Source organism: Geotrypetes seraphini, chromosome 2, assembly GCF_902459505.1.
Source record: "Geotrypetes seraphini chromosome 2, aGeoSer1.1, whole genome shotgun sequence".
NCBI classification, from domain to species: Eukaryota; Metazoa; Chordata; class Amphibia; order Gymnophiona; family Dermophiidae; genus Geotrypetes; species Geotrypetes seraphini.
This window is the reverse complement of record NC_047085.1, coordinates 254,580,324-254,604,667: the sequence shown is the minus strand read 5'-3', so window position 1 is coordinate 254,604,667 and position 24,344 is coordinate 254,580,324. Positions and strand designations below refer to the sequence as shown.

Genomic DNA, 24,344 nt, shown 5'->3' with positions numbered 1-24,344 from the left:
CCTCCAGTTCATTTATGAAGATATTAAATAAGATGGGCCCAAGTACCGAACCCTGGGGCACCACCGCTAGTCACAGTCTCCAAGTCTGAGAATTTCCCATTTATGCCCACTCTCTGCCTTCTGTTCTTCAGCCATTTGCCTATCCATCTTAGTATGTCTCCATCTACTCCATGGCCTTGCAGTTTCCTGAGGAGTCTTACATGTGGAACCTTGTTGAACGTTTTCTGAAAATCCAAGTATACAATATCCACCGGTTCTCCGCTATCAATTTGTCTGTTCACTGTCTCAAAAAATTGAAGTAGGTTCGTCAAACATGACTTCCCCTTCCTGAATCCATGTTGGCTGGCTCTCATCAGGTCATGTGTGTCTAAAGTGCCGGGTCATGCTATCCTTGATCAGCGCCTCAACCATCATCCCAGGGACCGACGTGAGACTCACAGATCTATAGTTGCCCAGTACTCCTCTTGATCCTTTTTTAAATATCGGCGTGACGTTCGCTATCTTCCAGTCGTCCGGTATCTTTCCTGTTTCGATTGGCAGGTTGGCAAGTTTTTGCAATAGTTCACCGATTTCCACTTTTAGCTCTTTCAAGACTCTCGGATGAATTCCGACCGGTCCAGGAAATTTGTCACTTTTGAGTTTGTCGATCTGGCGGTAAATCTGATCTAAGTCCATTTCTACCATGGTAAGGCTGTCCTCTTTTGCTCCTTTGAACACTTTCACTGCTTCTGGAATTGTTGCAGTGTCTTTCTTTATAAAGACAGATGCAAAGAAGGAATTTAGTTTGTCTGCGATTTGTTTGTCATCCTTGATGTACCCTTTCCTTCCCTGGTTGTCCAGTGGTCCCACCGCCTCTTTTGCGGGTTTTCTCCCTTTCACATACCTGAAGAAGGGCTTGAAGTTTTTGGCCTTCTGCGCTACTTTCTCCTCATAGTCCTTTTTGGCATCCCTCACCGCCCTGTGACACTTCTTCTGATCATCCTTGTGTTTGTTCCAAGTTTCAGTTGTTTTCATGCGTTTCCATGCTTTGAAGGAGTCCTTTTCTTTTATGGCTTCCTTAACCTCTTTAGTAAGCCACGCCAGCTCTCTTTTGCCATTTGTTGTCTTTGCTTTGGACATCCGTGGAATGTAGAGGCTTTGTGCTTCCGTGATAGTATTTTTCAGAAGGGACCATGCCTGTTCTACCGTTTTGACTTTGCCCATTTTTTTTCTTGATCCGTTGTTTCACCATGGTTCTCATGCTATCGTATCTTCCCCTTTTAAAGTTTAAAGTCGTGGTTGAGGTTTTAGTGCCTCTCCCCTTCCCAACATCGAGTTTGAAGTTGATCCTGTTGTGATCGCTCGTCCCCAGCGGGACTGTGACTTCTACATCTTTAGCCGGCCCCGTAATGCTGTTTAGGACCAAGTCCAAGGTGACGTGTTCTCTTGTCGGTTCCCCCACTAATTGTTCCAGGAAGCAGTCCCCTAGCACTTCCAGGAACATTGCCTCCTTGCCACAATTTGAGGTTCCCAGGTCCCAGTCTATCCCTGGAAAGTTGAAATCCCCCAAGATTACAACATTACCTGTCTTGCATTCGAGTTTAATTTCCTCTATCATTTCCGAGTCTGTTTCCTCCTCCTGTCCTGGCGATCGGTAGTAAAGGCCAATCTTTGTGTCAGCACCGTTGCGTCTGGGACTCTTTATCCAGAGGGATTCCAGCTTCTCTTTCTCTTCCATCATAGTCACTCTCACAGATTCTATTTCTTCACGAACATATATGGCAGTGGTCTCAAACTCAAACCCTTTGCGGGGCCACATTTTGGATTTGTAGGTACTTGGAGGGCTGCAGAAAAAATAGTTAATTAACTATTTTTTCTGCGGCCCTCCAAGTACTCTATTTTTTTCTGCAGCATTCACATTTAAAGTTCAATATCTTTTCGTTCTCAAAACTGGCACATTTCAATCACTAAATTGAAAATAAAATCATTTTCCTACCTTTGTTTGGTAATTTCATCAGTCTCTGGTTGCACTTTATTCTTCTGACTGTGCATCCAATACTTCTTCCCTTCTTTCAGCCTCCTATATGCTTCCTCTCCTCCAGACCTCATTCCTCCCCCAACTTTTTCTTTCTTTCTCTCTGTCTTTCTCTGATTCCGTGCCCCATTTTTTGCATTGTTTCTGGTTCCCTGTCCCCACCCCACCTTCTTTCTTTCTTTCTTCCTTCCTCCGTGCCCCATTTTTTGCTTTTTTTTCTGGCTCCCTGTCCCCACCCCACCTTCTTTCTTTCTTTCTTCCTTCCTTCCTGCCCTCCCCCATGCCACCGCCGCCGCTATCGGGAACAGGCCATCTCCCTGCTTCTCTTCTGCACGGGGCCGACCAACTCTCGCTGCCCGATGTCAATTCTAATGTCGGAAAGGACATTCCGGGCAGCCAGGCAGCGATTGGCTAGCCAGAATGTCCTCTCGACGTCAGAATTGACGTTGGGCTGCCAGAGTTGGTCGGCCCTGCAGGGAAGAGAACAGTGGACCGCCCCCCCCCCCCCTTGGTACGCCACTGGAGCAGCAGCGTGTCTGGCCGGCTCGTTCGTTCAAAGCCGCAGGTGGCGGCTCCTTGCGAGATCCGCGTCTGAAGCCTCTCTGATGTTGTTCTCATCTCATCTCATCTGTTCTCATCTTTGTTTTCACTTCTTATTTTAATGTATTTTTTTTCTGGGAACTTATCAGTGTTTTTTATAATGGGAACAAAAATGGAAGAGAATTAATGTGTGTGGAATGGGGGGGTAACTAATTTCTTCAGCTAAATAATTCAATCCACTTCAAACAGACATAGGAGAACTTGTGCACCATTCACACACCCTCCAACCAAAAACGTCAAAAGAAAAAAACTGTTCGACAACCTCCTAGCCATTCGAGCTGCAACACTCGACCCTCAACTCTACAACCAATTGATATCAACCACAGACTGCAAAACCTTCAAAAAGAAATAAAAACCCTTCTATTCAAAAAACACATAAAACCGAACTAACACAATCAGAACTGTCCCAAGCATCACCTGCAACTACTCCATATGTACTTCTAATGTCATGACAATTTAGACATAATTTATGTTATGTTATGTTTGGAATAATGGTTACATATATGAGGTTCAATAAAAGAAAATTTTCACTGCCTGTTTCTATTCTGACCATTTATTCCATTTCATGGTTATTGCAAAAAAAAAAAAAAAAATTTTTTTTACATGGGGGGGGGGGGGGGGGTGTCAAAAAATGATGGGCCCCGGGTGCCACATACCCTAGGTACGCCACTGGCTGGAGGACCTTTCTGGACTAAAACAAAACCGTTTTCTTTTTAGATTCGCAATTCATCAAGTCACTAGGACTCAAACACAAGTCAATGGCACCTAACAACAAGAATAGAGTGCATGTGATGTAGCTACTAAGTAGTAGACTTATTAAAACAAACTGAAGAAAATATTTCTTCACTCAATATGTAATTAAACTCTTGTATTCGTTTCCAGAGAATGTGGTGAAAGTAGTTAGGGTTTTAAAAAAGGTTTGAATAATTTCCCAAAAGAAAAGTCCATAAGCCATTATTAAGATAGACTTTAGGAAATCCTCTGCTTATTCCTAGGATATTAGGATAATCAGTATAACATGTGTTTTACTCTTTGGGACCTTGCTAGTTACTGGGATTGATGAACCTTTGATCTGCCCCAGTATGGCAACTGTTATGTATATGTACAGTCTCGTCTCTTCTGTAAACTGCTCTGAATTGTTTTGTGGTATTACGGTATACAAAAATAAAGTTGTTATTATTATGTTCTAATAGCAGCATAAATCTCTGCACTACCAGGTACTTTATGAAATAACACAAAAACAGAAAAAGATCTGAACTGAACATACATGTTGCAAATCTACCTTAAAACAGTAATACTGATTCCTATGATTTAAACAAGAACCCTACTCCCTGTCTTCCCACCCCTCTGTCTTCTCTTTGCTTGTGGTCTCCCCCCCTCCCCTTTTCCACTTATGGTCCAGCAACACTCCTTTTCTGCTCATCCCTAATGGTCCAGCATTTCTTTGTCCCATCCCTTTTCCCTCTGCCCTGTTCCACCCTTTGACACATCTTCCTGTTTTTATGTGAGGGTTGGGTACGGCAAAAGGAAAGGATCTGGCACCAGCCCTGGCAGCATGTTAAGTCAGGTGTGACAGCCTAAGATAGGGTAGAAGAGGAATTAGATGCTAGACATGTGAGGGAGGGAGGAAGAAAAAGAGGGGAATGGTGGTGGATTCATAATGTAAGGGGAAGAGGGACAGACCACAAATTTTAAAAAAAGAATCCCACCCCTGTTGCTGTGTCAGCCGTGCAACACACTGTTCTAGATATATAGAGGAGACTCCAGTCTGAGTGCCACAAACTGGTCAGATATTCAGTTACGAATATGTAAGAGATGCATATGCTTGCAGTGGATGCCCATGTATGCAAATGTTTTATATGGCTATATAGTACAGATATCTGCTAAAGCTGACTTGCTTTTGTGGCACCTAAGAATTTGTTTACCTACTCTTGTTCTGAACTGTTCTGATGAAGCTAGATATGTTATTATGTAAACAGTATTTTCCTTTGGTTTTTATATATAATGTTTGACATTTAATACATTTTTGGGGGTGGGGGATTATTTCAATATAGGTTTCAGCTTCCATGCTCAAACAGTTTCCAAATAGTGGCTTGAATCCAGGTCTCTTCAATATGGGACTCCAGCTTTCTCCTCAACAGATTGCCATGCTGAGCCAACTGCCCCAGATCCCCCAGTTTCAGCTGGTAAGTAGTATCTAGCACATTATTAGCCATATGCTGTCTTTTTGTCTGTAGAGATCAGCTTACTAAAATATACATTGTGTTCTGGTTTGACATTATAATGTAAAAAAGTGTTCTTGTATAATCCCACTTTATTCCAGGACCAGTTGGTTATGAATCTCTAGCCTCCAGGCACTGTAGAACGCTTCAAATAATTGAAGTCATAACCCCTCCCCTCTGCTAGCATATCCTGGAGCTTGCTCAGTAGAATCCAGTTTATGCTTTCTACAAGCCAAGCCTGTAGGAGCTTATTTCTTCTGCTCATGTTTTCTTTTGAGGGGGGCATGAGGGGTGCCCCCCCTCTCCCCCCCCCCCCGAGCTCCATTTTCTCTATCGCTGGACGGACAGACTCCGGATTGCTCTGTCTGCAGCACACATGGCAGGAATAAACATAGAAACATAGAAATAGACGGCAGATAAGGGCCAAGGCCCATCAAGTCTGCCCACTCCAGTGATCCTCACTATCTATCTTTGCGGATAGATCCCACATGTCTATCCCATCTGGCCTTAAAATCTGCCACACTGGTGGCCTCAATAACCCGAAGTGGAAGACTATTCCAGCGATCAACCACCCTTTCAGTGAAGAAGAACTTCCTAGTGTCACTGTGCAGTTTCCCGCCCCTGATTTTCCACGAATGCCCCCTTGTTGCCGCGGGACCCTTGAAGAAGAAGATGTCTTCTTCCACCTTGATGCGGCCCGTGAGATATTTGAATGTCTCAATCATATCTCCCCTCTCTCGACGCTCCTCGAGTGAGTAGAGCTGCAAATTCCCCAACCGCTCCTCGTACGGGAGCTCCCTGAGTCCCGAGACCATCCTGGTGGCCATTCTCTGGACCGACTCCAGTCTCAGCACATCCTTGCGGTAATGCGGCCTCCAGAATTGCACACAGTACTCCAGGTGCGGTCTCACCATGGATCTATATAGTGGCATAATGACTTCAGGTTTACGGCTGATGAAACTCCTGCGTATGCAACCTATGATTTGCCTTGCTTTGGATGAAGCTTGCTCCACTTGGTTTGCCGACTTCATGTCTTCCCTGACAATCACTCCCAAGTCTCTTTCTGCTACAGTTCTTGTCAGGATCTCGCCATTTAGGGTGTAGATCTTGTCGGCGTTTGGGCAGTTTGGGCAGTCTTTCTCAGTTGTAAGAGACTAGACCCAGGACAGTGTCTCTCTCTAAGAGGGCGGTAGAGGGCATTGTGCCCTTCATGGCAACTGTGGCAAGGCTGGCAATGTCGCTCTGGTGCAGTTCTGACCGCAGGAGGGTCTTTACACCTCCCCTTTGTGACCCATGTTAGGATGCCTGATGCGTCGCATACAGAGCACCCAGGAACCATGATCTTGGTGGTTTCCGACTGGCTGAGACTATCATGGTATGCTGCCCTGGTGCAGCTCTGGCAGAGCTAAGGGGGTGGCTGAGTTTGGCCTGTTCCCTCGGTTCCTCTCTTTCAGGGACTGATCACTTTGCAGGACCCGGGTCTCTTTGGTCTTGCGTCTGTCTTATGAGAGTGTGGCCTTGTCGGCCAGGGGCTGTTCTAGTGCAGTGATAGCTGTGCTGCTTCACAGCACATGGAAGTTCACGGTGGTGATCTACACGGAAGTTTGGCGGTGTTACCAGGTTTGGTGCACTAGCCGTCAAGATGATTATAATTCTTCCTCGGTTCTTCGGGTGTTGGAGTCTTGGTAAGATGACCTGAGCCAAGGGCTTTGCTGTGGTTTCCCTAAAGGGTCAGATTGCAAGTGTCCCTATTGCCTTGAGAAGATCTTTGTCGTTTCTTTGGACATGGCCTATTTCCTAAGGGATGCAGCTCATCTGAGGCCTTCTTTGTGCCTCCCTTGTCTAATTTGCAATCTGCATCTGGTCTCTGTTCCCTGTCTCGCTCGCCTTGTGAGCCTGTGGAACTGGTGTCCTTGATGGGTCTCTCTCTATCTTTCTCCCTCCTCCTCCTCCTCGCACTAGATGCTAACGCCAGCATTGAGCTGGCTTTAGTTTTCCCACTTAGCGCGGGGCTTTGCGCACGCTAAAAATGCTAGCGCACCTTAGTAAAAGAGGGGGTTAATTTTCCCCATCCCACCCCACCCTGCTACTTTTTCATGCCACTCGGCTGGAAAAAATTTCTGTGGAGAACACTGACGTGGAGTCCATTTATCCTAAACGATAGACAGCCTCGCTTTGTTTCCCGAGGAGGTTTCCTTATTGACTTAGTTTCTGTATCTCTGTGGTGGACGCTAATTTCCAGCCCTTACCAGCCTTGCTATTGCTTGTTCGTATTATTTCTACACAAACTATACTCGCTGGGGTTTTGTATTGGTCTTTACATGGTTGAGTGTTCCTATTGCCCTCCTAGGGCTGCTTGTTTTGTTCTTTGTTGTTTGTTCATTCATACTGTTGTGCTGTAGCCTATGGTTTCTTATTATGGTGCTGGCTGTTTTTTCCAATAAAAATTATTTCAAAAAAAGAACCTGGTCCCTCTTCCCCACTATACAATGGGCAGACTTCAACAAACTCTACAAAAAAATACAGTCACGCAGCCTGCGACCTAAACCACTGTTCTTCATATCTACTAAAAAACACCAGCATCAAATTCCACTCTCTACTCCTACAATGGATGCAAACAATGCTCACAGACGGCCTTTTCCCACAAGACTTCAGCGAAATCATCGTCACCCCCAATCCTAAAAGACCCTAAAGGAGCAACATCAACCATCCAACTACAAACCCATAGCCTCAATACCACTTTATGTCAAAATAATGGAAGACCTAGTAACCAAACTCCTCAACAACTGTCTAGAAGACAACAATATACTCCACCATACACAATCTGGCTTCAGAACCAATTATAGCACTGAAACACTACTAGGATCCCTCCTGCACACAGCTAGACAACACCTCAGCACAGGCAAAAAAAATGCTCCTCATACAACTAGATCTCACCGCAGCATTTGACCTGGTAGACCATAACATTATTCTACAAATTCTGGATACAATTGGAATCACGGACAAAGTACATGCATGGTTTCAAGGATTCTTAAAGTCCAGATCCTACAGAGTAAAATCAAGCAATGAAAAGTCAGAACCTGGTCCAACTCTTTCAGCATACCCCAAGGATCCCCTTTATCCCCCACACTCTTCAACCTCTACATCGCGTCCCTCGGCACCTATCTAGACAAATTAGACCTAATCTCCTACAGCTATGCAGACGACACTACCATTCTTCTCCCTTTTGATCAATCAAAACCCTCCATGAAAGACACTCTGCACAAAACATTAGAAACAATAACAACATGGAGGAAAGACCACAAACTGAAACTAAATCCAGACAAAATAAAATTCATTTTCCTGAAAATGGTAAAACCCCATCCATAGCAAACAGTAATTAACTCAACCACATTCCCCATGCAACCCACTCTAAAACTACTGGGAATGACGATAGACCGGTGCTGTACCTTGCAACCACAAATCAATAAAACAATACAGAAATTTTTTGCAATCATGAGAAACTTAAGACAAGTGTGAAAATTCTTTGACAAAACACAATTTCAGATCTTAGTCCAGACCCTAGTGCTGGGTCTTCTAGACTATTACAACATTCTCTATCTCCCCTGCCCTGCAACCATGATCAAACAACTACAAACAGTCCAAAACACAGCTCTAAGACTCATCTACTCGCTGAGGAAACACGACCACATCACTGAGGCTTACCTCCACTCACACTGGCTACCAATACAAGCAAGAATATAATTCAGGTTCTACTGTCTACTATTTAAAACCATGAACGGCGACAGCCCAACCTAACTGAACAACCACCTAATCCAAACCACCTCAACCAGACAAAGGAGAACCCACACTCTATTCGCATACCCACAATCAGAGAAGTCAAACGGAAAAAACTGTACACACAGGCAGCAAGATTGGACCACCAACTCTCCACTTTGCTGATAACGACCTCAGACTACAGAACATTCAGAAAAGAAATAAAAACCATACTATTTTAAAAAACCTGCTACCCAACTTGAAATCAACCTAACACCATCTCTTTTCTCTAAAATGATCTAACGCCACAAGAACCACCTCATCTCTTTGAACCAACCTCTCTATTCTCTAATTCCTCTGGAAATGGCCAGATATATCCTTATGTAATCCGCCTTAAACTTCAAGGTAACGGCAGAATAGAAATCACCAATATAATGTAATGTAAAATAAGCTTGTGCTGACTGAGGTAATTTAATCTGAGATTCCACTTTCTCAAGATTTTTCTCTACAGTGGTTAATCTAGTTTCTTGTTCTACAAATTTGTCTGAAACCTCCTCAGTAAATTTGTAGCAATAGGTTGTGATGAGTTACACGTCTATTTATTGCTAACATAATGTCTTTTAAAGAAATATCATTTTTTTCTGAGGAAGAGTCATTCAAGAAATGATAATTAAAAGAAACAGGAACCGATACCTTGACTATTCCAATTACAGAAGACTCCAAGTGCTGAGATTTTTCAAAGGATTTTTGATCTTTGGATCCTTCCTGTGGAAAAACCAACTTCCTTAGATCAAATTTCTGACCAATAGGTTGTGGGGGCAGGGTAGGACTCCAATTTATTGGGAAGTTTCAAGAGGAGGGGAAGATCCAGCACCTGATGATGCAGTTGTCGAAAGTAAATATTTATCAATCGGACCCTTAATCTAAATTGGTCCTGTCTTCCCCTTTAATCCTCCCTTTCTTTTCCCCATCAACAAGAAGAAGACCAGAATTCCACAATCCGAATAGCTCTGAAAGTACGTGCCCCTTTGGGCATGTGCCTGCGGCCGCATTCCACAAAGCAAACACCCAGATATCCTGGTCTGTTAAGAACCCTCTCTGGAGTGGCACATTGAGTGGGGCATTCAAACAAGTGCCTACTACACAAAAGTTCTCCTTCCGAGCTCTCGGTGTTTGGAGGAGCAGATGCCCAGATATCCTAGGCTGTTAAGACCCCTCTCCAGTGGGGCATTCAAACAAGTGCCTGCTACACAAAAGTTCTTCCCAGCTCCCGATGTCTGGCGAAGCAGGCGCCCAGATATTTTAGTCTGTTAAAATCTCTTTCCGGCGTGGCACGGTGAATGGGGCGTCCAAACAAATGCCTGCTATATTAAAGTTCTCCATCCGAGCACCCCGTTAACCAACTTGTTTTATGTTATAGCATATACAGTATTAACCTTCTATTGATAAACAAATTTTACACTGTACAGAGTGTTGACAGGTTTAATTTTTCTCCCTCTTTTGTTTGCATGTCATATAGGCCTGTCAACTGCTTCTCCAGCAGCAGCAGCAACAACAACAGCAACAGCAGCAGATGTTACAGAATCAGAGAAAGATCTCACAGGCTATGCGGCAACAACAGGAGCAGCAGGTAATTCCTTGTCTCAGTTCTGTTCTGTTTAAAAAGTGAGGTGTATCTGTCAATTTAAGATGAAGGAATGGAAAACCTAAAAAAGAAAAATACTTTTGCTTCCTATGTAATTTGCTGATTGTCTGAGCCATGTTAGATATTTTTAATGAAAGTACAGAAATACAAATGGAGGGACTGTAGTGATTAAATTTAAAACTGTGTTTATCCCAAGACAAGCTGGCAGCATATTCTCGCATATGGGTGATGTCATCCATAGAGCCCCGGTATGGACACTTTAAAAGTGCATCACCACTGTAAGATTTCAGAAAGTTTGTGATAGCCCGTGCATGAGTGAGTGCCTTCCCACTCGATGTAGGTGCGCAGCTCCTCAGTTCTTAGTTTTCCGCGGAGCTAAGAAATCACGTTTTTTCATCGGTCGTTGATTTTTTTGCCTTCCCACTCTCACGTCTCTTTCTTTCTTTAGTTAATTTTTATTTTTTTTTTTCGCTGTCCGCTGTTTGTCCCAGTGTGGCCTTTATTCACGTCTCAGCCATCGAGTTTAATTTGGCTGAGGCAGTGTTCCCGTCGATGTCACAAAAGTGTGGTCAGTGTTCGTGCACTATATCCCTAACGGACCCTCATAGCTAGTGCCTGCAGTTTGGGTCTTGAACACTGTGTACAATCATGTAAATGCTGCTCTTCTCTTCAAAAGCATACCACAAAAATTATAGCCTCCAACAGGAGAAACTTTTCGGTGTCAGCATGGAGAGAGATGCGCTGACACCATCTACATCAAAGTCACTGGCATCGAAGACATCGACACTGCCAGAGGCACCAGCATCGACACCGGTGTCACAGCACATCGCGCCCTTGGGTAAGCCAGCTAAGAAACCATTCCCTTCCCTATCGGGCATGCAGGTCACAAAGGCATCGAGCCAATTCATGCTGATTAAGTGTAAGTCCCTGCAGCGACTGGTTCCAGTATTGAGGGGTGCTTCGTCATTGGAGTCATCCTCTCAGGAACATGTCGCAGTATATACGGTACAGGCGTCAAAGCCACAGGTACCGGTGCTTACCTTCGAGAAGAGCTTGGGGATCAGTTTGAATCACTTCTCCTGACGCTCTACTCTTTGATACCAGCCTAGCCTGAGTTTAACATTGCCAGGACTTCCAGTACCATCAATACTCTATTGGTGCATTCTAAAGACTCTCGGCACCGTTCCAGTCCAACCACCCATGTTCTTCCAGACACTGATCACCATCTGCTCACCATCACTCATCGTCTTCCAAACGCTCCAACAAATGCAGGACCAAAAGTACTAATATTTACAAACAAACCCTAAAATGCAAGATTCTGAAAGCAGTACAACCCCAGAGGAAAAGAAACAAATGCATTTCTTCCTGAACTGACAGCAAACATAAATCAATCACTAAATAAAAAAAATAAAAGCTTTCTCCCTACCGCTGTCGTCTCTCTCCCTCCATGTGCCTTGCCTTCTGGCCTGCCCTCAGGTGTTATCTTCGGGCCGTCCAAGGTGGAATCAATGCAGCGTCTTCGGGCCAGCTCCCTGAGTGCTGCATTGCACAAAGCTGTGGGCAGCGGCTCCTCATCTGGAAGCCTTCCCTCTGACGTTGCGACGTCAGAGAGAAGACTTCCGGTTCAGGCACAGGACGCGCGTAGGAGCCTTTTCCCATGGCTTTGTGCACTGCAGCACTCAGGGAGCCGGCCCAACAACATCGCGTTGATCGCACCGTGGACCGGCGGCTGAAGAACACTGTGTTCTGCCCAATGGACATGCCAGCCCTGTGGACCGGCAGAAAATTTCTACGGACCGGCAGTTGAAGAACACTGCCCTAAAGTGTTACTCTCTAGTACGCCGACCCTTCCAGGCCCTATAGAAAGACATCTTGTACTGGCTACTAAACCTCTCTCTTCCTCTCCTATCGCAGGATATTTATCGGCGCCTCATTTCTCCGGGTCCACCCATCTCATGCTTCTCTCCGGGGGAGACTTCCCCAAATGGTAGTCTCCCTATAGGAAAGAAGATGGCTTCTGACCAAATATTACAGAAACCACATTTGGAATCATCATTAGATAATAAATTATAGCCAGTTGAGTTTCCTATTTGTATTTTGAATAATGAGGAGATACCTCGGAATGTAACTCTTATGGATGTATGGAAAGTGATTAAGAGGTCTGAGGCTTTACTACAGGGACCAGTACAAAAGCTTTGTGCTTTTTCAGATCAAGTAGTGTCTAAAATGGGCAGCACAAGTGGACTTCTGATGATGTAGCCAAAGCGGATGGCGGAGTAGCTTGTGAGCTCAGGCTTGACCGCACTGAAATTGGCAAATTTAGCTCCCACAACTACCCTAGTAGAGTCTAGCCTGGGAGAGGTCCACTTGCTCCTAGAGAAGAAGCTAACATAGCGAGTAAAAAGGCCAGACCGGACCTTAAGGTTTTTGCTTCTCGACTGAGAGAGGAGACTGGCTCCACACCTGCTAAGATGGTGACGCAGCAGGGATATGTTGAGCAGAACGCTCTTGACAGAGAATCGATTGAAATGCTGGAATCACTCCCCTCAGAAGTTACACTGGCAAGTAAGGATGATCTTCAGCAATAGATGGGTGATATTAAATTAGCCTTTACACTTTTCACGACAGATATAAAAGTGAATATTGATGGTTTACATAAAAAGATGGATGATATGGGACAGAGCCTTCAAGATTTGAAGAAAGAGTTATTCACATGATCAGGAAATAGTTGAAATCCAGAAACATTGTAATCAGCTGGACTCAATGACGGAGGATTTACTTCTCAAAATTGAAGATGGGGAGAATAGGGCAAGGCGGAATAATATACATTACATTACATTGGTGCTTTCAATTCTGCCAATACCTTTCAGTTCTAGGTGGTTTACAACAAGAAATTAGCCTGGGCATTCCCAGGGAGATTACAAGGTTGATAGCTATAGTTTTCGTCTGGATCTGGGAAGGGTTAATACGGTTTGGTTAGATCATTTGACAAATTTCTTGAATAGTATGGTTTTCAGTTCTTTCCTGAATGTTTTGTAGTTGGGCGTTGTGATCAGCAGATTTGAGAAGTGGTGATCTATTTTCGCTGCTCTGGTGGCTAGTAGACGGTCATATATTTTTTTGCTTTGCGTGCCTTAGATTGGGAGGTGGGTAAAGTGTGCTTGAGTTCTCCTTGGTCTGGATGTGTTTTTCCTGATTAAGCAGATGTTCAGATAGCTTGGTCCATTTCCATTTAGGGTTTTTAATAGGGTTTTAATAGTAGAATTTGTGTTGTATGTGTGCTTGTACTGGGAGCCAGTGTGAGTCTTAGAAAGCTGAGGTAATGTGTTCATATTTTTTCAGCGAATATATTAGTCTTAGGGCTGTATTTCAGACTGTTTTTAATTGTTTTAGCATGTTGGCGAGGCATGACAGGTAAAGTATGTTACAGTAGTCCAGGAGTCCTAGGATTAGTGCTTGTACTATGAGTTTGAATTGTTCGTTGTTGAAGTATTTTCGGATTTGTCTTAAGTTGTGCATGGTTACGAATGCCTTCTGAACCGTTTTGCTGATTTGAAGTTGCATGGTGCAGCCTTTAGGCATGATAAAAAAGGGAATCTCGAGTAGATCGGAGAGGGAATCATGAGTAGATCGGAGAGGGTTATAATGCCGCTTTATAGAGCAACTAGTCTTATAGCCCGTTACATCTGTCTTTATTTCTTTTTCTCTCTATCCTTAGCCGCTTTCCGTATTTCTGTCATTCTTTCTTTCTGTCTTTCTTTTTCCTCGGCTGTCCACCACCACCCCTTGCCTGCTCCCCCTGTCCATTCTCCCTTCCTTTTACTTCCCCTGTGTCCACCACCACCCCTTCACTGCTCCCCTTATCCAGCAGCAGCCCTTCTCCCTTTGTTTTACCTCTCCCCTGTCCAGCAGCACCTCTTTCATGCTCCCCCTGTCCAGCAGTAGGCCTCCCTTCCTTTTTCTCTCCCCCCCTGTTCATCAGCACCTCTCCCCCTGCCAAGCAGTAGGCCTCCCTTCCTTTTTATTCCCCCCTGTCCATCAGCACCTCTTACCCTGTCCAGCAGTAGGCCTCCCTTCCTTTTTCTTCCCCCCTGTCCATCAGCACCTCTTTCCTGCTCCCCCTGTCCAGCAGTAGGCCTCCCTTCCTTTTTCAAGTTTCAAGTTTCAAGTTTTATTACTTTTGATATACCAACCATCAAGTTAATATCTGGCTGGTTAACAATATGTTTAAAAGAAAGAGAAGTTATACAAAACTAAAAGAAAAAAAAAAAAAAAAAGAGGCATTGTGTATCTACATATAACATCACAAGACGAACTAGATAGTGAGGGTATAAGGAAAAGGGAGGGTAAGTTACATATTTGAGAAGAAATTGGAGATAGTAGGGTGAGGATAAAACATGATGGAGAGGGACGCTTTAAAGAAAGCGGTTATTATTAGAATTTTTTGTATTTGGTAATTAGAGAAGATGTCTTTAGTTGAATGAGAAGGCATCGCGAAATAAAAATGTTTTTAAGTCTGTTTTAAATTTGTCAAGTCGTGATTCGTCACGGAGTTGCTGTGGCAGGGAATTCCAGAGAGTAGGGGCAGTTACTGCGAAATTTACTTTACGTGTATTGTAGAAGTCTTTGATAGTGGGGATAAATAGAAGTTGTTGATCAGTTGATCTTAGAGCGCGTGAAGAGCTGTATGGAATGAGAAGTTTGTCAAGAAATAACGGCAAATGAAAGAGCTCCCTGTCCATCAGCACCTCTTCCCCTGTCCAGCAGCACCCCTTACCTCCGTTCGCGTCTGCCGACAGCCGCCTCAAGCCGCGTCGGCCTGCAGGCGCCGACAGCCGCCTCGGTAACGTTTCCGCCATCCCTGCCACCGCTGCTGCTTGAGAGGCCCGCGGGACCGAAGGCGATCATCGTGTCTGGGGTTCGGGAGGAAGAGTCCTGGTGTTGTGCATGCGCACTCCTGCCAACCACTGACTACAGATCAGGGAATACGCGGGAAGAGTGCGCATGCGCGCTTAGCATTTTATTATTATAGATGGTCAGACCACACTTGGAATACTATGTCCAACATTGGTCTCCCAACCTAAAGAAGGATATAAAACTGCTGGAGAGAGTGCAGAGACGAGCAACGAAGCTAGTAAAAGGTATGGAGAAACTGGAATACGAGGAACGACTTAAGAGACTGGGATTGTTCTCCCTTGAGAAAAGGAGACTGCAAGGGGATATGATCGAGACCTTTGAAATACCGAAAGGAATCGACAAAATAGAGCAGGAAAAAAAATGATTTACAATGTCCAATTTGACACGAACAAGAGGACACAGAATGAAGCTAAAGGGGGACAAGTCCAGGACAAATATCAGGAAGTTCTGCTTCACACAAAGAGTGGTTGACAACTGGAATGCTCTCCCAGAGGAGGTTATAGCGGAATCGACCGTCCTAGGATTTAAAAGCAAACTGAATGCACATCTACTTGTGAGAGGCTTAGAGGGTTATGGGTGACTAAAAATTACGCCAGGTGTACACCTGGCTGGGCCTCCGCGTGTGCGGATCGCCAGACTTGATAGACCGAAGGTCTGATCCGGAGATGGCGCTTCTTATGTTCTTATTATTCCCAGCTATTTTAGGATGGGTTGTAGGGGATATGTGATGGAGTTTATTTCTAGGTTTGTTATGGTTGGGGGGTTGTTTCTTTCTAGAAGTAAGAATTTGGGTTTGTCTTGGTTCAGTTTTAATGTGTGGTCTCATCCATTTTGACAGTGTTTCTAGTGCAATGTGTAGTTTGTTCATTGGGGGTGGTTTGGTCAAAAGGCAGGAGGATGGTGATATCATCAACGTAGCTGTATGACATTTTGCCTAGTTTGTCTAAGCATGTGCCAAGTGTGGCTACGTAAAGGTTGAAGAGTATTGGCGATAGTGGGGAGCCTTGGGGGACTCTGCAAGGGTTATTCCAGGATTCTGATTGTTCATTGTTTGCTTTTACTCTGTATCTTCTTGAGCGGAGGAATCCTTCAAACCAATTGTAGACTCTGCCTGTGATTCCTATTGCCTCCAGTGTTTGTTGTAGGATGTCGTGATCAACTAGGTCAAATGCCGCTGTGAGATCTTTTTTTGCCTTTGCGTATGTGTTCTTTGCCTGTGTCTAGGAGAGAGACCAATAGTGTTTCTGTACTATAGTTGCCTTTGAAGCCTGATTGTGAGTGGTGGAGTATGTTGTGGGTTTCTAAGTATTCAGTGAGAAGTTTTGCAATGAGGCCTTCCATTAGTTTGATATATAGCGGTATTGAGGCTATAGGTCTGTTGTTTGATGGCTGGTCTGTTGCTTCCTTTGGGTCTTTCAGAATAGGAGTTATGATGATTTCTGCGTATTCTTGTGGAAATTGGCCCTCTGTGAGCATGTAATTAATCCACTGCATGTAACTAATCCATGGGGTCCGGGAACAGGAGGAAGCTAAAATTATGATGGATTTGATGCAATCTATATGCCATAAATTTTTGTAAGCGGTGGACCCAGAGGCAGAACTACCTACTATAGAATTTGAACGTGTTCATCGAGCCCTAGGTCCCTGCCAATCTGGTAGTCCCTGGGACATAATAACCTGCTTTCTTCATTTTCCCCAGAAGGAAAGGGTATTACAAGCTGCCCGGAAAGTTGGACATCTCACATTAGAAGGAGCCAAGGTTGAATTATTTGCTGATTTATCTGCAATTACCCTACGACGTCGGAAAGAGTGTCGAAGTTACTAAATGTTTACAACAAAATAATATAAGATACAAATGGTACTATCCATTTGGTTTATCCTTCATGATAGAAAATAAGCTGCATAAAGTAACATCTGTAGGGGAAGCACAATACTCACCTGGACAAATCTCTAGCCTGAAGAAGAAAAAAAGCAACAACATGGATAATCATATTTGTTAACAAACGGTACACTGAATCAACAATGGTATCTGGCTTATCAAAAGAAAAAGGCTGCAGAGATAATCGGACCAGCAATAATAGGAGTGATATCTGGACCTGCTGAACAATGAACAAATCTGGTTTGATTTAGATTCTGTTATAAGGAGAAATCTTATAAAGATTTTAAAGGGTGGTTGAAGGATAATTTTGAGCTTGGTGCGGGGCTACTTAGTGATATGTGGCTATGTTAAGTGAAGTCAGGTCTTCGTTGTAGTTTCAGGATCAAGACAGGAGGTAGGGGAGGGAGAGGGGAGTTTATGTAATGATTTGTATGAATGTAGGGTTTTGGGGATGGGGAATGGGGAGAAGTCAGGAGGTGATTTGTTTGTGTGTTGGGGAGCAGAAAATCTGAGTGATATGAATGAGATGAGATTTATTGATCTTAGATTTGTTTATTATTTAATCGAATATGACTTTTAAATATCAAAATTGTGTTTCAATAAATATTCGTGGGTTGAACTCACCAAGGAAGCATCAACTTTTTTTTAAGAAGCTGAATGTATTTTTCTTTTGAAGATACATCATTTAAGGAAGGGTGGGGGGGAGGGTTTGTACACTTGAAGAGAGGGTAAAATGAATTAAGAAGAATAGTGTTGGGAGGGAGGGTGGGTTATGGGTTTATATATATACTAGTGTTTAAGCCCGTTGCAATAACGGGTGCTAGAGTAGATGTCTGTATGTCTGTTTTTTGTTTTTTATTTGTTTCTCTCTCTCTCCCTGGACGCTGTCTGTCTGTCATTCTTTGTGTCTGTGTCTCTCCCTGGTCCCCTGTCTGTGCGTTTTTTTTTCTGTCTCCTTTCCCTCTCCCCCTGTTGTGCAATGCCTGCCTGCTTCTTGACCCCCTTCTGTTCCCCCTCATGATTGCTGTCTGCCCCCAGAACAAACATCACCCCAAAGCAGCCCCCTTTCCCTCCCCCCCTGGCCCCCAGTTGTGCCATGCCTGCCTGCTCTGTGGCCCCCTTATGTCCCCCCCCATGATTGCTTTTTGCCCCCAGAACAACCATCACCCCAAAGCAGCCCCCTTTCTCTCTCCCCCTGTTGTGCAATGCCTGCCTGCTCCATGGCCCCCTTCTGTTCTCCCCCATAATTGCTGTCTGCCCACAGCACAACTCTCCTCCCAAAGCAGCCCCCTTTCCCTCCCCCCCTGGCCCCCAGTTGTGCCATGCCTGCCTGCTCTGTGGCCCCCTTATGTCCCCCCCCATGATTGCTTTTTGCCCCCAGAACAACCATCACCCCAAAGCAGCCCCCTTTCTCTCTCCCCCTGTTGTGCAATGGCTGCCTGTTCCATGGCCCCCTTCTATTCCTCCCCCCCATGATTGCTTTCTGCCCCCAGAACAACCATCCCCCCAAATCAGCCCCCTTTGCCTCTCCCCCTGTTGTACAATGCCTGCCTGCTTCGTGGCCCCCCTTCTATTCCTCCCCCCTCCCTGATTGTTGTCTGCCCCCAGCACACCCCTCCCTCCAAAGCAGCCCCCTTTCGCTCTCCCTCTGGCCCCCTGTTGTGCCATGCCTGCCTGTTCCGTGGCCCTCTTCTGTTCCCCCCATGATTGCTGTCGGCCCCCAGCACAACCATCCCCCCAAAGCAGCCCCCTTTGCCTCTCCCCCTGCCTGCCTGCTTCGTGCACTCAGCACAACCCTCCCACCAAAACAGCTCCCTTTTCTGCCTGCTCCATAGCCCTTCTTTTTCGGCTTCCCCTCCCGTTCTTACCTCCCTCCATCCATCCATGGTTCCTGCCGCTCCTGTTCAAAGCAGCCTGCTTAGGTTCATGGGCGGCTGTATTGAACCTCGCAGGCCGCTCTCCATATGGTAGCATGTTCCTTCTGACATCATGTGGAGAGTGGCCTGCGAGGTTCGCTACAGCCGGCCGCGAACCTCATCAGGCCGCTTCAAACAGGAGCGGCAGCGGTTGGTGCGGGAGGGGGGAGTCGTCGACTTGTTCCCTACTGCTGCGGCACGAAAGTTGCTGGGCTCCTCGGTGGGGGTGCTGAGTTGCCGCGATCCCTCTCCTCCCAGACCCCCCCCCCCCCCCCGGAGGAACGGAGATCGGCGGTGTCTTCTATCCACTGCTGAATTACCGAAGAGCAGGGAGTCCAGCAATGGCGGCCAGTGCTGCGAGTGTAGGTAGGAGCTGGGGACTCGCACATGCGCACTCCTGCTTGGCCACAGACCTACAGAACATGGAACAGGGATTACAGATCACGAAAGTTGGAGTGCGAATGCGCGGCTAGCGTTTTATTATATAGGATACAATTGTTATTGTCTTGATGGATTTATCAAGTGTTGTTTTTGAGCCTATGTATGATTTTTCTTGTACACTTGTTGAATGATTAAAAAGGAATAAAGAATAAAAAAAAAAAGAAGCTGAATGTATGCACATGTCAATAGGATTTGTTCAAGAGACTTATTTACTCCCAAGCTGTGAAAAACTTTTTATCCACAAAAATTACTCTCAAATTTTTTTTGCCTCTGATAAAATGAAATCTAAATCAAACGGTGTTGCTATCCTCTTGGCAAATTCACTTTCTCTCGTTGTGGAAGATGATATCAGAGATAGGGAGGGAAGATTTCTATTATTAAAGGTGAAAATGGGAGGGAAATTATATACCCTTTTGAACATATATGCCCCTAATTCTAATCGAGGGATATTTTTTGATAAATTGAGTGATTTATTAAAATCTTATTCAGAGGGTAACTTGATAATAGGAGGAGATTTTAATCTGACCCTACAACCAGAGAGAGATAATTCCTCCTTCGTCGCCTTTTATGGCAAAAAGGATAGGAAACATTTGAAAAAGTTTTTGGAGGATTGGGATTTAATTGATATTTGGTGTCTTCAACATCCATTTGATCAAGATTATACATTTTATTCAGAGCTTCATGATACTTTTCCTAGAATAAATTATTGGCTGGTGAGTAAGGAACTTATTCCTCAGATAGGTAGAGCAAATATAACTGCTCGAACATGGTCGGATCATGCTCCTGTAGGTATCAATGTTTGGATTTTGCAAAGGGAAACTGGAGTTAAATATTGGAAATTGGATGATTCTTTATTGTTAGATCCACAAAATGTAGAACAAATAGGAAAAGAATTGTAAGATTTATATAGATGATTTATATAGATGGGAGGTCAAGTCCCTGATAGCCATTTGGGAAGCTTTGAAAGCTTTATTAAGGGGGAAACTTATTTCACTAGGATCCTTTAAATATAAGACAAAAGTGCAAAAAAGGAGGGATCTTTTATCTCAGATTTATCAAATGGAATTTGAGTATAAAAAAGGGATAAATAATAAAAGAAAATCTATAGATCCAAAAGTGTTAGAGAAGCTTAAAAAATTAAGATCATATTTACAGGAGATGGATTTGCTTGACTTCAATATAAAATTGCAATTACTACAAGAATAGTTTGAATCAGCTAATAAGTCAGGGAAACTGTTGGCTCATAAATTATGTAAGAAAGCTTTAAGAAATTATATTACCAAAATAACTGATCAAAATGGTAAACAATCTACAACTTCATCTCAAATCCAAGATGCTTTTCTACATTATTATAAAAAATTGTATACTCCTGAACATGAAGAATTACCAGGGACTCTCTTTAAATTCTTTGATCAACTGAATATTTCTTATCCCAGGACAAGCAGACAGTATATTGTCCACATGTGGGTGACGTCATCTACGGAGCCCCGATCGGACACTCTCGCAAGCAAACTTGCTTGAAGATCTTCAAGCTTGTGAGAGTACCACGCATGCACGGGTACCTTCCCGCTCGAGCTAGGGGGCGCTTCTCATGGCCTCAGTTCTTCGTTTTCCACGGAGCCAGAATCCCAGTTCCTCTGCTCTGCGAAATCGAAGTGCCTCTTGTTCTGCGGCTTACTTCGGTTTTTTATTTTCGGGTGAGTCACTGTGCGGCGCGTTAAAAAAAAAAAAAAAAATTCTACTCTTAAAACAGTTTTTCTTCTGACTTCTGTCATTGACCCGGGGCTCCGGGTCCGACTTGGCCGATGAGCCTCGCGCGGCTGCAGCATCGCTTGGGCCTAAGTGCCGGCCGGTCTCTTGTTTCAAAAAGTGCACTTAGTGTGGTCGGGTGATCTCTGTCACTGACCCCCACCGTCGGTGCATTGAGTGCTTCGGGGCCGACCATCGTTTGGACTCCTGCCCGCGTTGTGCTACTCTTCAACTGCAGGTGTTTCGGAGAAGAAGGGCCAGGATCCTTGAACTGTTTGGCATGGATCCGGCGGCGGGACTGACCTTGGTCCCGGTGGGGGTCTCGCCCTCGAAGGTCTCGACTTTGTCGAAGTCACTCTCGTCTGTCAAGTCCTCGTCTGCCTCGACGAAACCTGTGGCTCCGGATAAGTCTCCTCTTCCTTCCTCAGGTTCCTTAGTGAAGAAGCCTACCCCGGGGTCTCAGGGGGGTGCGACTGCCAATGCCCCGTCCAGACCTCCTCCAAAGCGTGCCTCCATTTAACGGGAATACTCTTCATCAAGGTCACCCTCGTTGGAGCGCACTGCTGCACCTCCTCGACCTTATTCAATGGTCTCGGCGCCGATGTTCGAGGACATGCTGAAGGCCATCCGCAGACACAGATCCCCTTGGTCTTACGCCAAACAGGTTGAAAAGGTGTCGGTGAAAGCTATAAAGATGCTAGGTTGCATAGAGGTATGAACAATCAATTGAAAAATAGAGAACAGGATTAACCAAAGACAAATAGATCCACGAAAGAGGTTAATCAAAAAAGCAAAAAGTCATCAGATTAAATGACCTGCATGACTAGATCAACATGAAGGAAAAAGATCTCAGATTTGCCACTCCTGCGGATTATATTGTTATAGCCCACATATGGAATAGTGGCGTGGTTGTCTTTCATTGATCTAAAAAACCTTCATGATGAACATATGACTTAATTCGTCAAAAGTTTAAATATATCTTTTCACTACTCTTTGTAATTTAAAATGTCTATCCTATATTTTAAGTTAAATAATTTTTATGAAATTTTTATTTTCTTTTTTATATGTAAAGACTGTGCAAACTTGCAAAAATATAAAATGACAACTGCCTAACAGTAACTTGGAATGTGCAAATAAGCAAAAATTCTACTGTGCAAATAAGCAACAATTGAACTGTGCAAAGATACAAAGCACAGAAAATAGCAGCAAAACTGGTGCAAATAAGCAAATTAAAGCAAAGACATATCAAAAAAGCCAAAAGGCACTTATCTTGTGTTGTCGTATTACAAGATAGAAAGCTTAGTTCCCATTGCTAGTATCCAACGGGAACCCGTTTCGCCGTAACATGCGGCTTCATCAGGGTGGTGGAGACAGAGATTGTGTCTGAATTCAAAAGAGCCTGGGATAGGCACTTGGGATCTCTCAGAGAGAGAAAGAAATAATGATTATTGCAGATGGGCAGACTGGATGGACCATTTGGCCTTTATCATACTAAATGACGGCAGATAAAGCCATGGAATCAAGGGTGAAATATGTGGATTAAAAACTGGTTGGCGGATAGGAAACAGAGAGTACTCGGACTGGAAAAACGTCTCGAGTGGAGTGCCGCAGAGTTCGGTGCTCGAGCCCGTGCTCTTCAACATATTTGTAAACAACCTGTACAATGGGTGAGGTGATTAAATTTGCAGACGATACAAAGTTATTCAGAGTAGTGAGGACACAGAAGGATTGTGAAGACCTACAACAAGACAAACACTTAAGGAATGGGCCACGAAATGGCAAATGAGGTTCAACGTGGATAAGTACAAGGTGATGCATGTCGGTAAGAAAAATCATATATGTGAATACAAGATGTCCAGTGCTATATACTCTGAGAGCCCCCAGGAAAGGGACTTGGGAGTACTTGTAGACAAGTCAATGAAGCCATCTGCGCAACAGTAGCGAAAAGGGCAAACAGAATGTTAGGAATGATTAAGAAGGCAATTACAAACAGATCTGAGAAGGTTATCATGGTGCTGTACCGGGCCATGGTGCACCCCTACTGGAATACTACATCTAACACTGGTCGCCATACATGAAAAAGGACATGTCCAGAGAAGAGTGACAAAAATGGTTAAGGGACTGGAGGAGTTGCCGTACAATGAGAGGCTAGAGAAACTGGGCCTCTTCTCCCTTGAAAAGAGGAGAGTGAGAGGGGACATGATCGAACCATTCAAGATATTGAAGGGAATTGACTTAATAGAAAAAGAGACATTGTTCACCCTCTCCAAGGTGGAGAGAACGAGAGGGCACTCTATAAAGTTAAAAGGGGATGGATTCCGTACAAACATAAGGAAATTCTTCTTCACCCAGAGAATGGTAGAAATCTGGAACGCTCTTCTAGAGGCTTTTTTATTTATTTATTTATTCAATTTTCTATACCGTTCTCCCAGGAGAGCTCAGAATGGTTTACATGAGTTTATTTAGGTACTCAAGCATGCCGCAGGGCTCGGTGCTTGGACCTGTGCTCTTCAACATCTTTATAAACGATCTGGACATTGGGACGATGAGCGAGGTGATTAAATTTGCGGACGATACAAAGTTATTCAGAAGATCTGCAACGTGACATTATCAGGCTCGAGGAATGGGCATCGACATGGCAGATGAGGTTCAATGTGGACAAGTATAAAGTGATGCATGTCAGTAACAAAAATCTCATGCACGAATACAGGATGTCCGGGGCGGTACTTGGAGAGACCTTCCAGGAAAAAGACTTGGGAGTTCTGATCGACAAGTCGATGAAGCTGTCCACACAATGTGTGGCAGTGGCGAAAAGGGCAAACTGAATGCTAGGAACGATGAAGGGAATCACGAAGAGATCGGAGAAGGTTATCATGCTGCTGTATCGGGCCATGGTGCGCCCTCACCTGGAGTACTGCATACAGCACTGGTTGCTGTACATGAAGAAGAACATGCTACTACTCGAAAAGGTCCAGAGAAGAGCGACTAGGATGGTTAAGGGGTTGGAAGAGCTGCCATACAGCGAAAGATTAGAGAAACTGGGCCTCTTCTCCCTCGAACAAAGGAGATTGAGAGGGGACATGATCGAAACATTCAAGTTACTGAAGGGGATAGACTTAGTAGATAAGAACAGGTCGTTCACCCTCTCCAAGGTAGGGAGAACGACAGGGCACTCTCTAAAGTTGAAGTGATAGATTCTGTACAA

At 44.4% G+C, this 24,344-nt stretch overlaps 1 protein-coding gene across 2 annotated transcripts in view; it reads left to right on the top strand.

Annotated features, from left to right (window-relative positions):
- Positions 1-24,344, top strand: part of TNRC6B (trinucleotide repeat containing adaptor 6B) — a 712,161-nt gene that overhangs the window by 511,654 nt on the left and 176,163 nt on the right. For both annotated transcript variants that reach the window (XM_033929420.1, XM_033929419.1), the window contains 2 exons: positions 4,669-4,800; positions 10,112-10,222. In XM_033929420.1, the coding sequence (XP_033785311.1) occupies positions 4,669-4,800; positions 10,112-10,222 (243 nt within the window). The remainder of the gene's footprint in view (positions 1-4,668; positions 4,801-10,111; positions 10,223-24,344) is intronic.